This window comes from Mustela putorius, unplaced genomic scaffold, assembly GCF_011764305.1.
Source record: "Mustela putorius furo isolate JIRA1106 unplaced genomic scaffold, ASM1176430v1.1 tig00000281_pilon_pilon_pilon, whole genome shotgun sequence".
Lineage (NCBI taxonomy): Eukaryota > Metazoa > Chordata > Mammalia > Carnivora > Mustelidae > Mustela > Mustela putorius.
Window position 1 is genome coordinate 21,698,055 of NW_025421343.1, and position 16,883 is coordinate 21,714,937.

The 16,883-nt window shown below is 39.5% G+C and overlaps 1 protein-coding gene across 3 annotated transcripts in view; it reads left to right on the top strand.

The window, feature by feature from the left end:
- The window catches only part of THUMPD2 (THUMP domain containing 2), a 41,032-nt gene extending 25,618 nt beyond the window's left edge, over window positions 1-15,414 (top strand). For 2 of the 3 annotated variants that reach the window (XM_013062987.2, XM_004765532.3), the window contains exons 7-10: window positions 477-548; window positions 1,071-1,185; window positions 11,514-11,622; window positions 14,493-15,414. In XM_013062987.2, the coding sequence (XP_012918441.1) occupies window positions 477-548; window positions 1,071-1,185; window positions 11,514-11,622; window positions 14,493-14,817 (621 nt within the window). In that variant the 3' untranslated portion in view covers window positions 14,818-15,414. Of the gene's footprint in view, window positions 1-476; window positions 549-1,070; window positions 1,186-11,513; window positions 11,623-12,826; window positions 12,964-14,492 lie in introns of all 3 variants that reach the window. The other variant, XR_006606482.1, reaches the window with a different exon arrangement.
- Window positions 15,415-16,883: the final 1,469 nt, after the last annotated feature.

The following is a 16,883-nucleotide window of genomic DNA, read 5'->3' on the forward strand; positions in this document are numbered from 1 at the left end:
AAATCATGTCTGTCATGTGACTAACAGGCTTCAGCCAGTTAAATGGCAGTGGACATGATGTGCCTCACTTCTACATGGCACCTTTAAGAGCCAGTACACCATTTGTAATGCTTTTCTTTCCCTTCTGCCACAGTCATGGGCAGCACTCCAGATGGGGACCACTTGACCAGCCTGGCTTCCAGTAGGAAGCAGAAACCCCCGATGCCCTACCGTGGGGGTGTAGCGTGAGGTGTGTGTTGTTTTCAAACTCTAAGGTGCGGGGACTGTTCCCACGTGCAGCATAACCCTGTACTACCTCTCACATGACCACCACCAGGGACCTTCATACATACCCAGCATACATCTGCCTTATGCCTTTAGCCACCTGAAACTCTGAATAAGGTGTAAAAAGCAATCATTGCTCTTGAAATTTATGTTTCTTTTATAATACATATTTAACAGGCTAAATAATGCCAAATCAATATTTCTGTCTGTAGGCTGGTGCATTTGTTTTCGATCCAATGTGTGGACTTGGAACAATACTTTTGGAAGCTGCTAAAGAATGGCCAGTAAGTTCTAAAGTAGGATAAACCAAGCAATATACTTACTTTAATCATTGTACGTATATTCACTTCCCAATTATTAACAAGTAGATTATCTTTTTAGGAGTATTGGTTTTGATGATATGAGTTGCTATGTCCTGTTGTCAAAATGGATTATGAAGGGTTAATTAAATTGCTTAAAAGACTGATAAATTTAGGAAAATGTGAACAGTTTCTGTGATTAGTCATGACAGACTATGCTAATCCCCAAATTCTTTAGACATTTGTTATTGTAAAATAAGGTTTTTTTACAGTAGTTTTTGTTATTGTAAAATAAGGCTTTTTAAAATAGTTTTTAAAAATTAACAAATACTTGTAATTTTTTACCATTGAATATCATTTTAAAGAAATACTATAAATTTGTTTTAACCTGAATTAACAAATCTATTAAATTCATTTTCATTATTTAAGAAGAAGCAAGTTGGTTTTCTGAACTACATAAACTGATAGTTTAACTCATACTTAAAACAGGACTTTCTTTCCTCGTAGGATGTGTATTATGTGGGCGCTGATGTCAGTGATTCACAGTTACTAGGTGCATATGATAATCTGAAAGCTGCAGGCCTTCAGGATAAAATTGAGTTACTTAAAGTCTCTGTTACAGGTAAGATATTAAAAATGCAAACTTTTGGGAAAATGAACATATTTAAATATATTTAGAATCATAATATTAAATAAAATTCACTTTCTAATATAAAGGTTGAATATATCTGTGGAGTTAATCCTTGATTTATTTCCTATAGTATAATTATAACTTATTTTTTTGAAAGATTCATTATTAGTAACATTTATTCAGTCTCCCTAAACATTTAAGTGAAAGTGCCTTTTTAAGATGTGTTTGTTGGGGCGCCTGGGTGGCTCAGTGGATTAAGCCACTGCCTTCGGCTCAGGCCATGATCTCGGTGTCCTGGGATCGAGCCCCACATCAGGCCCTCTGCTCAGCAGGGAGCCTGCTTCCCCCTCTGTCTCTGCCTGCCTCTCTGCCTACTTGTGATCTCTCTCTCTGTCAAATAAAATAAAAAAAAAAAAAAAAAAAAAAAAGATGTGTTTGTTGTATCTGAACCATTTCTCACATCATAACCAGGGATCACTTAATGTAGGCATAAAATAAGGAGTATTGTGTAATAATAATAAAACTTCAGATTTTTTTTTTAAAGATTTTATTAATTTATTTGAGAGAGCACATGTAGCCAGAGCAGCAGGCAGAGGGAAAGGGAGAAGCAGCCTCTCCACTGAGCAGGGAGCCTGATGCAGGGCTCGATCCCATGACCCTGGGTTCGTGACCAGAGCCAAAGGCAGATGCTTAACCAATTAGCCACCTAGTGCCCCAAAACTTCAGACTTCTTCCAGATAAACTGAAATGCCCTAAATTGTCTTACCTTACCCTTGCCTCACACTGGACAGTATTCTTGTTATATAGAAATGAGGTAACCATCCCTGTGTGCTAAACCAGTACTTTCAGTGCTAAAACCAGAACGCGTTGGCAAACCACGACAGTTGGTCACCCTGTGAGGTAGAGGGAGGGAAACCTTTTACTGATGGGGGATCAGGAGGGACAAACATGACTAGAAATCAACTCTGCTCAGTCTAGTCAAAAGAACGCTTCCTTAAGGCCCATAGTATTTAAACCATTTTAGTCAAGCCTCACATTCCTTATTTCTTTCCCTTTCCTCTAGTACATCTTTCTCCCTTAAAAAATAAGCACATTTAATTCCCTGCTACAATGGTATTCTCTTGAAACAGTATAAACAGGTAGTAGATGGTCTCAGTATTAAACCTATAATCCGGAGGAACTAAATGTTATTTTAAAATTTTTTATTGTAATGGAAAAGTAGTAGAGTGTCAGGAAGAAAACATTAGGGTGACTTATGCGTAAAAACATAGTAAAGCAGCCCCCAAAGAAGAAGTTGCATTGTTGATTAAGATCTCATGTTGTTTGCTGCCAACAACTACTTTTTCAACCTGTCAAGGTTGGTTTTTTTTTTCCTTTTTAAATTTTATTTATTTATTTATTTTATTTTTGTGAGAAAGAGGGAGGGAGAAGAGAATGTGAGCGTGTGCTCACAAGCAGGGACGATGGGTGCACAGAGGGGCAGAGGGGGAAGCAGGCTCCCCACTGAGCAGGGAGCCCGATGTGGGACGCGATCCCAGGACCCTGAGATCATGACCTGAGCCGAAGGCAGACGCTTAATCCACTGAGCCACCCAGGCGCCCCTCTGTCAAGGTTTTTATGGGACTCTGTGTGTAAGACACAGGTTTTTAGAGGAAAACGACGGATGAGGAGGCTGAAATCAGCTTTCGTGAACTCTAATTTCTTTCAGAAAGCTGTTTTGGGGGGACCTTCAAGAAGACTGGGATGGGGAGCCTGGGTGGCTCAGTGGGTTAAGCCGCTGCCTTCAGCTCAGGTCATGATCTCAGGATCCTGGGATCGAGTCCCGCATCGGGCTCTCTGCTCAGCAGGGAGCCTGCTTCCTCCTCTCTCTCTCTGCCTGCCTCTCTGCCTACTTCTGATCTCTCTCTCTGTCAAATAAATGAATAAAATCTTTAAAAAAAAAAAAAAAAGAAGAAGACTGGGATGGCTTCCTCAGCTATTGCAGAGCAGTGATTTTTCCAGTACTTTGCAATCTCCAGAGGGCCTCAGAGGCATCAGGAAGGAAGTACCCAGCTGTCTGTCTGACCTCTGCCATGCTTCCAACTCCGTTTTTATTTACTTTCATGTGGGGGGCATTTTCCATAAGATTTCACTTTAAAACCAAGCAAAGGATTTCAGTTACTGTTTTTAAGTGTTGAAAACAAAAGGTTCTCTAGGGCACCAATGGGCGAATAAAGGATCATTCTAAGTGCCATGTTAATAATGGACGAGAGCAGGGAGGATGGAAACCGGAAACACAGAAGCTAGTTAAGGTTCTTGCGATGATCCAGTAAGGAGTGAGGTGCCTCGGGCCCAAGTGCTATTCATGGAGATGTTGAGGAGAGGTCAGATACTTAATTTTAGAAGGTAGAGTGAGCAGGATTTATTGTTGGATTGAATGTGGCCTCGTGTGAAAAGGAGCAAGCATGACCCAGCTGCCTGACTTGAGGAGCTGGAGGGTGGGGTGGCCATTCACGGGGTTGGGAAAATGGTAGGGGTACAAGTTGGAGTTCTGGATCATTAGGCATCAAGTGGAGAGGATGGCACGGTTAGTAGCCCCGTACCCAGATCTGGAGTGTGAGGGGAGAGGTGAGGCATCATCAGTACGGGTAACATCTAAATCCAGGAGATCACCTAGGGAATAAGCATAGAGAAGGGAAAGAGGCCTCAGGATGAAGAGAGCAGTTGAGAAGTTGTGCTTACCCCAGGCCAGCATCAGCTGGCGGGGCACGTTTCCCTAAACCATTGTTGAGGCCAGATAGTATCATTGTACTGCAGGATTGCACTCTTAAGAACTATAAATTTGATACATTTTTCAAACTTAGTTTTCCTTAATTACTAGTGAGATGAAACATTTTTCACACTATGTCATTTGTAGATTATTCTTTTGTGAATTGTTCTCGGAGTAACTTTCTGGAAGAAAGAATGAGCCATCTATTTTAAATTGTTTCAACATCCTAACCTTTTAACATTAAATTTCAGATGAAGAAACCATATTTATTCTAGTGTATAGAGGAGCCAGTATTAACTGTTATTTAATAATTAGCCCTTCCTGGGTGCCTGGGGGGCATTAAGCATCTGCCTTCAGCTTGGGTCATGATCCCAGGGTCCTGGGATCGAGCCCCGCATCAGGTTCCCTACTTGGCAGGAAGCTTGCCTCTCCTTCTCCCACATCCCTCTGCTTGTGTTCCTTCTCTCACTGTGTGTTTCTCTCCCTCTGTCAAATAAATAAACAAAATCTTTAATTTAAAAAATAATAATAATAATAATTAGCCCTTTACTACATATCTTTACTTTAGAGGTGGACATTGTAGCTAAAGCCTAGTGTTTATTTTCTTCACTAATTTGGTTTTGCCTTTAAAAGCTTTAATCATAAACACAATTTAGAATGCTGAGACCCAAGAATTGTTCTTTGTTAGACATTGACAGATGTGGGGATTTCACATCTTTTTTACCATAGTAAGTAAGAGGACCCAGGGACTTCAGAGTCCAACAGACTGAGTATAAATCCTTGCTTCACCATTGTTTCTCCAGTGTGTGGCCCTCAGCAAAAGCATAGACCTCTGTATTTTGTCATCTACAGTATGAGAATAATCCCTACTTCCTAGAGCCCGTGGTGGGGATTTATCCCATAAGCACATTGAGTACTTTGCCTAACACACAGCACGAATAAAGACCTCAGGGGCGCCTGGGTGGCTCAGTGGGTTAAACCTCTGCCTTCGGCTCAGGTCTTGATGTGGGATTGAGTCCCGCATCCGGCTCTCTGCTCGACGGAGAGCCTGCTTCCTCCTCTCTTTCTCTCTCTGCCTGCCTCTCTGCCTGCTTGTGATCTCTCTCTATCAAATAAATAAATCAAATCTTTAAAAAAAAAAACCTATTTAAGACCTCAGTCAATGTGGGTATGTCTAGGAAGTTAGTAATAACTCCCATTGTGATTTGTTTCTGCAGAATCACTCTCTTAGTTCTCTTTGTGTGCGTTAATGACTGGATTATTTTTCTACTTTTTTAGTAATGTTTACTTTGTGACTTTCTACTGGTATAAAAGAAGATGATCCTTTAATATGCAGAACTTGCTTGTGTATATTCCTAAGTTTTAATTACCATGAAAGTTTGGAACCAGATGAATATTATGTTACAGGCTATCTTAGGAACTAATTAGTCATTGGTTAGGCTTTGTTTTTTGTTAATCTACAGATATATTTACATTCCTAGGATAAGATAGAGAGCTGTAATAGATACAGATTTGAGCAAAAGAAACACATGTATAAGTTAATTAAGACCACAAAATTGTCAACAGGAGAAAAAAGGAACGTTTTCCCTTCCAATTAGACATTACTTCAGTGAGATTTTATAACAAGCTTATTGCTAACAACTGTGCTTTGTTCTCAGGTGTCATTCCTTTCAACCCTTGTAGGAGTAAAGCCTGCTTTTTACAATACACCCAGAAGCTGCCCATAATGTGGTGGCTGCCCTTGATGGCCTGGGCCCTGGTGTTCTAGCCACGTGTTTTGTGGCCCATGTCATGTGATGCAAAGCTCTTGAAGCTGCCAGGCCGCCCATTTGGGGAATCAGAAGGAAATGTGGGAAGTGATGGGTTAGGTGTACATAGAGTATGTGGAAGTAGGGAATCAGAAGCTTCCCACAAAGAGTTGAGTGTTTTTTGGTATAATGGCTTTACAGTTTGTTACATGGTATCAGTCCTTTTTAAATATTCGATAACACTTATATTCTATAACAAACTCAGCAGTAATAAGTTTTTTAAAGCACATGTTTAATGAGAAAGTTAATAAAGAGTTTCCATTTCTCAAGTAAGCTGGTGAATACATTACTTAAGTAAAATGTTTGTTGACATTTATCATCCACTGTGTGGGCCAAGGTGATATCACTGATCAAATGAAACAGATGTATTTATAGAAGCATCTAGCATTTACTCTAAAACATAGTAATTATTTTAAGGAGATTGAGCCCCAAAACAGCCACTTATCAAAAACAGCTAGAGACGAATGCATTAACCATCATTCTGTGAAGCATGACTTTTCATTTAGATCAAATGACTATTCTAAATTAATTTTGCTCACTTTCAATTCCAAGTTTTCTTATACATGCAAACCAAATGAAGCTATAGCCATTAATTTGTTGGTTCCATTTGAAGACCTTTGCAGACGGTTAGGTGTTGCCAGTTTTGTATCACTGTTATCAGATGTATTCAAAAAGAAAATCCATTAAATCTGTTCCAGTGGTGGTTTAGCTTTTCTTTTTCCCAGTTCTTGGAAATGCAGGAGATTTTTTCTGTCAAAGATAACATCTTTTATAATTGTGAGTGCTACTGTAAATTCAGCTCAGAATTGCATATGTGTCTGTTTATGCAGTATTTAGTGGTAATTAGTATTCTAACGAAATCTATGAAGCAGAAATGTACTTGAAATCTGGCGTGGTATCCACATAATTCATAATTATCTTCAAACAAGCTCTGATGTTCTATAAATGAAATAGAAACTTAAGTTACCAAAATAATAAACTTTTGAAAAACATTTTTTAAATACACATGGGATAACTGACTTGCAAACTATTTGTGATGAAGGTGGTTGCAAAAACAAACAAACTTCATAACAGAACACAGTTTATTTCCCTGCCCATCATCAGTTAGGTTTAAAAATATTTAAGCCTTCAAAGAATGGCTTTTTGGATCAAAGTACTCTATAATTGTATTATAAAAGTTTTTAAATAAACCAATAGGCTCATGGTGGTTGCATTTTTCAAAAAATCTGTTGGAAATCTGTAATCAAAGAATTTAACAAATATAATGCCCCAAAACTTAAGTTTCTGCAATTTTTGATGATTGCAGTTATGAAAAACAAAACAAGAGGACATTAAAATCCCTAAAAACACCAAGGAAGAAATGAACAAACTAAAACTGAGAGCTTAATAATGAACAAGATTTAATTCTGAAATTCTATAAATACTCCTTGGCTATCTTATACGAAGAAGCTTCTAATGGCTTTCTTTAATTGGATAAATGTATATTCTAGAATGGAATGGAATCAAATTCAGAAGGCTTAGATTCTTCAGGCTCTACACTTGGTAAGCGAATTAAAAGAACAGTAGAGACAATTTGAGTTTTGTGTCATGAAAATGTTTGTCAAAGACACTATAAATGAAGACATTGAACTTCAGGGCTGAAATATTTAGACTTTTCCTATGTAAGAAATAAAATTGAGAGTATCCTCCAGTTAGCAGAATTTGCTCTGAGCTCAACTGTTACTTTAGAACCTGTAAAGAAAGGTTCTCTACTTATTTTCTCAAATAAAAATATTAGAGTCTACAAAGAAGTCTATTAGCCATTAAAGTGAAACTTTGAAGAATATTACAGGCAATTCTATGAAAAAAATTTGAAGTTCCTATTAAAAAAGTATTACATTCTTCAGAAAAATATCCATTAATGACATGGGATTAGAGATGAATACATCTAAGAAACCAATCAGTATAAGAATACAGATCACAAAATATCATTTTACTTGTTAATTTTAAGCTTGTGGGGTTTTTTTTATTTCAATGTGCCCAGATAATTTTTTTCAGTCCACTATAATAATAAACAATTTGTCAGCCAATAAATATTTCAAGAAGTATGTATTCTTATTTCTAATCATCTTGTTCTTGAAAATGTTCCTCTTTGGACTGTAAGTTAAAAGGTCACCAGTTCCAGATGCCAAACTACATTTTGCATATTTAAGACTAATTATGAGCTTCTGGATTAAGACAACAGACTGAAACTTTATGGAAGGATTTGTATTCTCCTGCACTTATTGAAATAAGAAAACAAATAATAAAAATAGAAGGAAAAAAATCAGCAGCAGCAACCAAAGGTCATAATCTAGATGCAATAAACTTCAAAATCTGGCCACAATGGAAAGAAACAGGAAGTTATTGAGCAGTACTGTCAGTAGAATAGTGGCTATTTACAAGGTAAATAACAAGTGCAACCCCAAAAATATACCCATCCAAGATGTCATTTTAGTACAAAGACATTTCAGATATAAAAAATGTCAAGTGGGCCACCTAGGTGGCTAAGCCAGTTTAGAGCCTGACTCTTGGTTTCATCTCAGGTCATGATCTCAGAAGGGTGACACTGAGCCCTGTGTGGGGTACCCCACTCAGCACAGAGTCTGCTTGAGATTCTCTACCTAATCGTGCCCCATCCCCGCCGCCTCCTGCTCTCCACCCCCACCCTGGCTCACAAAATGCTCTTCCACTCTCTCACTAAAAATAAATAAAATATTTTAAAAAATAAAAAAGTTCAGGCAACATTTCACTAATAAACCCTGCAGGGGAAAATTTTAATAAAATCCAAACATCTAAAAGATAAATCAACTGAAAAATGAAGAAGGCCAAGACAAAGTGATTGGTCATGAGGACTGAATCAACTTGAATATATAGCTGATTTTAAACAGCTATGAGAATTACAGACACAGAACAATAAGAATGTTATAAATCCGGAAAGAATTTATAAAGAATGTTCAAACAGGAGGAAGTATGATGAAAGAACATAGGAAGGGTGTGTCCAGTTTTGTAGATCTCAATTTATTTCATCATTTGTCTAAATATAAGCACAAAAACGTATCTCAAAGACTCTTAAAACCTATTGGAAGAAAACACATTACGGCCATAATCCTGAGTTTTAAAGCAGTTCTTACCCATTTTTGTTCTGGAAGGAGGGAGAATGGTTCTTTTTGTTCAAGACACACCAGTATGTTAATTTTTTTTTTCATGTTCTTGAATCATCCTGCAGAGTTGTAAAGGGGATGATTTTTACATACTTGTTTTGAGCTATGTTTCTATTTCAGAATTTTATCTCCTTAGTTACAGGCAAACTCCTTGTTCTCAGGCAGTTCAAAGCATTTAATAACAGATTCTACTGTGTTGAAAATCAGGGGTCAGGTGCTCCTGCTTTCAGGAGTTTCCTCACCAGAAACCCTGGAGGTGGGGACAACAGTCTGTGTTTCACCAGCCGTTCAGATTCTGATACACACTAAATAGTAGGTTTGGGATAAAGGGGGCGAGGATTTGCATTTGTAGTTCCCAGGAGATACTGCTGCTGCTGTAGCTCCCGATGACGCTGCCTGGGAGAACTGTGGCTCTGAGAACCACTGCAGGAGGAAAGGAGTAGGAAAGAGGCCCATCTGGAAGCAGTTGCCCTACGTGGCCTTTGAGAAGCCAGGGGAAGGACATGCTGTGTTGTGCAGAGCTGCTTTGAAGGATTCCAGCCCACTGATCTCCACCTAGCTGTCATCCGCCCGTACACACAGAGAGGACGTTGTTCATGATAACTACAAGACCTAACCATTACTGAGTGCTCACTCCGTGCCAGGCACCATTCCAGATGCTTTCCATAAACGACCTCACTTGTCAACTTAAGAGTACCCACTTTACAGATGAGGAAACTGACACAATAATTTCCCAAAGTCCCCTAGCTACTTAGAGACAGAGCCAAATGCAGGCTGTTGGATGCCAGGGCCTGCCTGCCTTCTCACACATACCCACAAAAGCTCATCTTAGGTTCTATGGGAAGAGAACATTGCTTAGTTCTAGAACTTCTTGAAAGAATTATTCTGTGAAGATTGTTCCTTCAACTTCTAAAATTATTTAAAGCAGTTCAGCAAATTATATAATTCAGAGTAGGAAAGTTGCAAATAAAAATAGAGACTGACAAGAAAAAAAAATGTTAACCAAACCTGAGCAAATTGGACAGCTAGTGTGTGTGTGTGTGTGTGTGTGTCTGTGTGTCTGTGAATGCAAAAGAAAGATGTGGGCTCAAACTCAACAGTAAACTACTCCATGGTTTCTCATGTATAAAACATCTGATTGCCACGATTGCCTTCACTGTACATTGCCTTGAGTAGTTCTGCAAAAATATTGAAACTATTTATATGTACATGTTCTATATCAACACCCAAAAACTAAATGTGTGAAGTTTAAATATGACTTGGGGGGCGCCTGGATAGTGCAGTGAGTTGAGCAATTCTTGGTTTCGGCTTGAAATTCTCAGTCCCTCTCCTGTTATGCTCCCTCCCCTCTCTAAAATAAATAGACAAATCTTTAAAAAATATATATGAGGGGCACCTGGGTGGCTCAGTGGGTTAAAGCCTCTGCCTTCAGCTCAGGTCGTGATCCCAGGGTCCTGGGATCAAGTCCCACGTCCGGCTCTCTGCTCAGCAGGGAGCCTGCTTCATCCTCTCTCTCTGCCTGCCTCTCTGCCTACTTGTGATCTCTGTCTGTCAAATAAATAAATAAAATCTTTAAAAAATAAAAAATTTAAAAATATATATGACTTAGAAAAAAAAAGAATTCCTGCCAAGCTTTAAAAGAATATTATTCTGAAACTTTTCTAACAACCTATTCTTATTCTACTAATCTCAAGCAAGGGTTAGAACTAGGTGAGATTTCCCAGGTGTTCTTCAGATTTTTCCCAGTTAATGGGACTTTTTGTTTTGTTTTTAAGTTTCCAGCCAACAAAAATGTATATGGTATTCAAAATAGTAAAGATTATTTACATTTTATTATATTTTTATAGAATTAGATGCTATCGAATACCTTATGAATACCTAATGTACATGATGGGTGGCAAGTAAAATAAGTAGAAAATGAAAAGTATACTCAGAAAATGTGGAAGTTAAACTTATGTCTGTCTATTACCTTCTGATAATCTAATTTCTGAGAATTGTAAAGATGAGAAAATTTAGAGTTAGTAATCAAACACTATATTTAATTTTGTTTAGCGATAATCACTTTGTTGATTTGTTTAGCATTTTCTCTGGTCTTAGTACTTAAGTAGATGTTCTTAATCTTTTGGGTCTCCTTTAAAATTTCAGTGAAAGCTAAGATCATCTCCCTTAAAAGCAAGTATATCTACACATGCAAAATTGTATAAGTAACTATGAAGAGAGAAATACAAGTTACAGAACATGGTTTGTGGAAGGTTCTAGACAATTTAATGTATTTCTTCTTGGATCTGGCAACTTTCTAGTCATGTAATATGTTTAGAGAATTCAATTTTTTGATTAATTTAAGATTCTGCTTAATTTATATCCTATTGTCATAACAGAGAAACCAGTTTTCAAAAAACAATATAATAACTTTACCATTTATTTTTTAGTGAAAAGCCTTGTGATTTCTTGGAAACAGTGTTAGCAACCCTAAGTTTTATTTAATATGCAAAAATAATTTGGCATACTTCAATTTTCTTGTATTTAGGTTGTAAATATTTGAACTTAATGTAGCTGGATTCTCTGGTTTCTGTATTTCAGAATTGCCATTGCCCTCAGAGAGTGTCGATGTTATTATTTCTGACATTCCATTTGGGAAAAAGTTTAAGTTAGGGAAAGACATCAAAAACATTCTACAAGAAATGGAGAGGTAAGTTGTTGAGTTTATTCTTACAATTTTTGAGTTAGTGGACATTTAACCAAAATATATCATAGTTCTTCAGTTAAGATTTGATTGCATCTTAGTGATTTATCCAAAACTTTTGTAGTTCAGTTTTCTAAGGTTTCAAATCAGAAGCTTATAATTGAAATAGTTATTCCATATCATCTTACACTATTCTAAGTTTTATTTTGGAAAAGATACCAGTTTGTCGTTATTGCCTGAAATTTGAGCATCTGAAATAGTGACGTGTATTTTAATCACTGAGTAGGTAATTTACCTATTTACTTGTAATCCTCCCCAAAACCTTGCCTGTTGTGTGTTAATCACCCATGCTTTCCAGATGAGAAACTGGGACCCAGAAAGATGAATTTTCTCGAGATCCCAGCTACTAAACCACACAACAGTTCACACAGGGAACATCAGTAACCTAGAGAGGTTACAACACTGCTTATTATAGAAGGAAGACAGGTGTTATTCACGGCATGGTTTCTAAGGTCAGCCTCAGGGAATCTAATTCAGTGAAAGTATTTCTTTGAGAGGTTCAGACAGTGAGGCCTGTTTTCCTATCTGAGAAAGGAGAGAACCTAGAACACATGGAGGAATAAAAAGATATGACTAAAAGGTCGGTTCATGAAATCGGCTCAGTTGGGCATTTGATAGAGCAAGACAACATAGATGTTTGAGAGCCTGTATATAAATAATGTCACCAACAGAAAAAATGAGCCATGGGTGTTGGGTAGAAAAAATTGAGTGTCAAGGCCGACATTCCATAAGAAGAATTAAAGCTTGACATGAACTCTGAGTCCAACCAGGAGCCATCTCAGCTCCATCATGTGAACTGGGTGCTCCACACTTCTTTTTGGATTATCTTATTTGGATTATCTACCCTCTGATGCACGGTTAGCTAACCCTTGTCATAATTACGTGAGGTCTCTTTCTAGGCAACACCGATAATTCAGACATTTCCTCAGCTCCTGTACATGTTACCCTCAAGCAGATTTGGCAACCCTGAGTTCTTATTAAAACCATTTGAGGAGCTTTTGAAAAACTCTAACACTCATTTTCCACCCCTCCCCACTGAGGCTCCAATTTAATTGGTCTGGAGTAGAACATGGGTGTATTTCCTAACCACTCCCGAGCTGATTCCATTGTGCAGCCAGGATTCATAACCACAGCCTTTGTGCCTACCTAGGTAATTCACCAGCCACACTATTAAGCCAGCTCGTGGTGAAATACAGTATGCGTGAGCAGTGACTTGCATTTAGCCTGGAACTTTCCAGAAGATATTCAGGAATTCCCCCCTAATCTGAAGGCCTCAGTTGGATCAGTGTATGTATTTGGACATAAAGAACTTCTATGACCATGCTTCCCTGACACCTGCCCACAGACTTTGTGGTTTGATTTTTTACTTTTTACATAGTTTGAAGCTTTATACAGTCAGTATAGCATAACACAGTGCATTTTGGAGACAAACTTGTGTTGATTCACTGATTGTTTAGATGAGGGAAAAGCTCCTTGAGCTCCTGACGTCTTTGTCAGGTGTGGGAGAGATTCCCTGTAACTCCTGGCCCTCAAGCAGTCATCCTGTTTCCCTACGTATACACCCAAACTTACTGGAAGAATAGTCTACCCTGACATCTCTGCTTCCTCACCTTCCAGTCCCCCCTCAATTCTGGCAGACCAGCAATTTGCACCTGCCCTCAACCAAGATCACACACCCAGGTTCACTGATGACTTCTTGTAATCCTAGTCACTTGTTAGTCCTGCCGCACTACACACTGTTGAGACTATTTCCTTCTGGAAACCGAACATCTTTGGCTTCTGTGCCATCACTGTTGTCCAGACTTTCTTGTAGGATTACGGACCCTTCCTCCTCTCTCCTCCTTTAAAAGTGAAGTCTCTGTTCCTTGGCCTTTTTGCTCTTCTCACTTGGTACCGCCTCCGCCCCCCATGATGTCCTCCGCCTGTTATCTGCTGTGTACTATAAAACTCTGAAATCTCTCCCTCCACCGGTCTTCTCCTTGCCTCCAGGCTGTATCTGCAGCTGTGGATTGGAATTCACCCTGCACATTCCAAACAGCCTCTTTCCCTCCCTCCTCCTCCCACCCCCTCAGATTCACCCCCTGCTGAATTTCTTTGAGTGCCTCCCCCACCTGATGGTTTTCCTGTCTGGGCTTTGCTGCCTCCAGCTCCCTGCCCTGCTCCAGTCCCTCACTGTCACTTGGCCCACCTCACTCCTGCTTGTCCTTAATTCACAGCGCAGGTTTGGGACCCACCTAATGCATTCCTGGGGCACCTCAGACTTGCCTGGAGCATTTGCCACCCTCCTTAGCTCTCTGCTGGCCGCTCTCCCACTGTCAGTAATCTCTTTAGCTGCCCTGGAGACTGTGGTGTTGGTCACTTGTCCATATAGACCTGCTGTGCAGAATTTGCTCAAATGTTTTCATCTCAGGGTCTTCCCTTCCTTTTCTGGTCTTCCCTGTTGTCCTTCCCTTGTGCATGTGATTTATGGTGATTTTCTTCTGCCAACAGCCTACTACCTCTCATATATGCTGATTCTTTAGGATTCTTTCATTTGCCTTTTCCTTTGTACTTATTAGAATGTGACTATGAATTACTTTGAGGCTTGCCTTTTAAGTAGAGTAAAAATAGATAATTAAAGCAGATTTGTGTTAGTGATTCTGTAATTACTATAATGAATATGTATTATGGAAGCTACTACCTAATTATCAAAATCCTTGTGTTTAAATAGATAAAATTAAATTTCAAATTAAAAACACCAAATATTTAAAATAAAGTGGGATTGTTTGTTGTCTAAAAAGAAAGAAATACTCATGCCAATTACCATCTTCCGTCAGAGTGCTCCACGTTGGAGGAACCATTGTGCTGTTGCTCAACAATGATCACCACAGGCGCCTCCAAGACTGTGAACAGAGCGGCATCCCTTTGAATTCCAAGGGCAGCCCCACAGATGAGCCTGGAATCGAGAAGTGCTTGAGTCCCAGAGAGAAGACTGACCTATCGGACACAGTGTCATCTTCATCTGAAGCCAGCAGCCAGGGGGGCTTAGACAAAATGCCACCAGTTGGCTCTTTAGTGCCAGTGGAATGCTACCAAGTTAGCCTTGGAAGGACAGAGGCATTCATATGCAAATACAGGAAGTCGCACTCTTTGGGACTCTAGCAGGCTTGCTGCTGTGAGCCAGGTTCAAGTCCTGTCAGGGTAGCTGCACAGCAGTGAAGGTGGTTGTCCTGGACCCTCACAGGGCCCCAGAGTCCCAAGGAAGCAAACTCCCCTGAGGTCCAGCATCGCTGCTGGACATAGGTTCTGAGTAGAGATAAGCTTTACACCCAAAAGAATTAAAGTTGCCAACCAAAACCAATGAATGTACATTACACCAAATGACTCTTAAATTTCGTATTCTGTCAGAAGGTGAAAAGTTCTGCCCCGCCTGCACTATTTCTGAACAGAAACTGAAACTTGGAACAAAGGTTTTCAGGGGTTCACATAAAGTATACTGCAGTCATCACAAGGTTGGTGATGTTTTCACGATCAGATTTTTCTAAATGTAGAAACTTTTATGTCTTACTTCTTTTGCTATTAAACTTGATTTTTAAATGTGTAATTTTCTCCTCCATTGGAATAAAAATAATTTTTATTTGCAATACCTTTTGTACGTCCCAAGTTATATAAAACATTAATGGGAATAATAATATAAATCAAGCCAGTATCCTCCAACATGACAGAAAATAAAGTTTGCTCTTTTTATAAAAGCATTAATAAGTTGTTGCCTCTCCCTTATTTAAATTAAATACATTCCTTGTGTTTACTATTGAGAAGAAGATCTTCTTAACAGGAAGTTGATGAGAATATGATTTTCATTTTTTTTTCAATTATCTAAAGCAGTGGCTTGGCTTCTTGGCTGTTTTACTATTTTAACAACCTCTCCATGTTTGGGAAATTTCTCACCTGTGAAATTTTTGGATTACCTCTCCAAAGGAGAAGCTGAAGAGTCTTTTCCAGCTGGGGCGTGGCATGCAACTTCGTCCACTCATCACTGTGGGGCTAGTGGGGCACAGGTGATAAGTGGAAATTCTACCTGAGAGCACTTTATAGTAAGCCCAGTGGAATCTGAGCCTGTCCCGTATTCATACAACAAATATTGATTGCATACCTATTCTCTGCCAAGGCATTGTTTGGGGTCCTTGGAGCATGTCCGTGAACCAAAGATCCTTGCCCTCATAGAAGTTAAACACTCTAGCAGGGGAGATGGATAAGAAACAGCAGACACAATGAATAATTTATTTGATGGTCCGAAGGTAATAAGTGTGGGGCTGGGGGAAGGAAAGCAGAGTAAAGTGATCGGGGACCAGGAGGATGGGAATAGGACTGTTTTGCACTTTTAATGGTCAAGCCTCTTTGAGAATGGGAGATTGGAGCAAGTATTTAAAGGATATGGAAGTGTTCCAGGCACATGGAATAGCCAGTTGCAAAGGCCATAAGACAAGAGTGTGCCTGATGCATCTGAGGAACAGCGGAGAGGAAGTCGGACTGGAGCAGTCAGTGAGGGGGAGAAGGAGAGGTTGACGAGCAAGTCAGTGGCAGGCGGCAGGGGCAGGTTAAACCAAACAGATCACTAGGAGGACTGGCTTTGACTTAAAACTACTGGACAGGTTTGAACAAGGAGGAATCTAACATACATTTTAGAGAACCACTGTGATAACAGTAGGGGGAGGCAAAGGCGAAAGTAGACCAGTTGGGAGATTTCGCAATAATCCAGGCAAGAGAAAATGGTAGCCTGGCCAGCAGGAGCAGCAGAGGGGGTAAGGCACAGCTGGATTCTGAAATATCTTTCCTTTCTTAAACCGGCAGGATCTGCAGATGTGTTTGATGTGTGGTGTCATAAGTGGGGAGGAGGCAGGAGTGACTCTCCGACACTTGGCCAAGCCCCCCAAACAAGGCGCTTCCATCAACTAATGGGGGAAAGGCTGTGGAGGGGGCAGGCTGAGTGTGAGATGGCATTTTTAGACTCGCTGACTCTGAGATGTGCATTAAACATCCCAATGGGGGTGTTGAGTAGGCAACTGAATACATGAGTCTGAAGTTTAAGACAAAGTTCTGCCCTGGAGATAGAAATTTGGGGAGTTTCAGCATATTGGTGCCCTGAAACTGGATGGGATCACCAAAGGACTACATGGAGGAGAAGGAAGAGGAACAGGGCTGAGCCTCGGGTTCCCCCAGCACTAAGA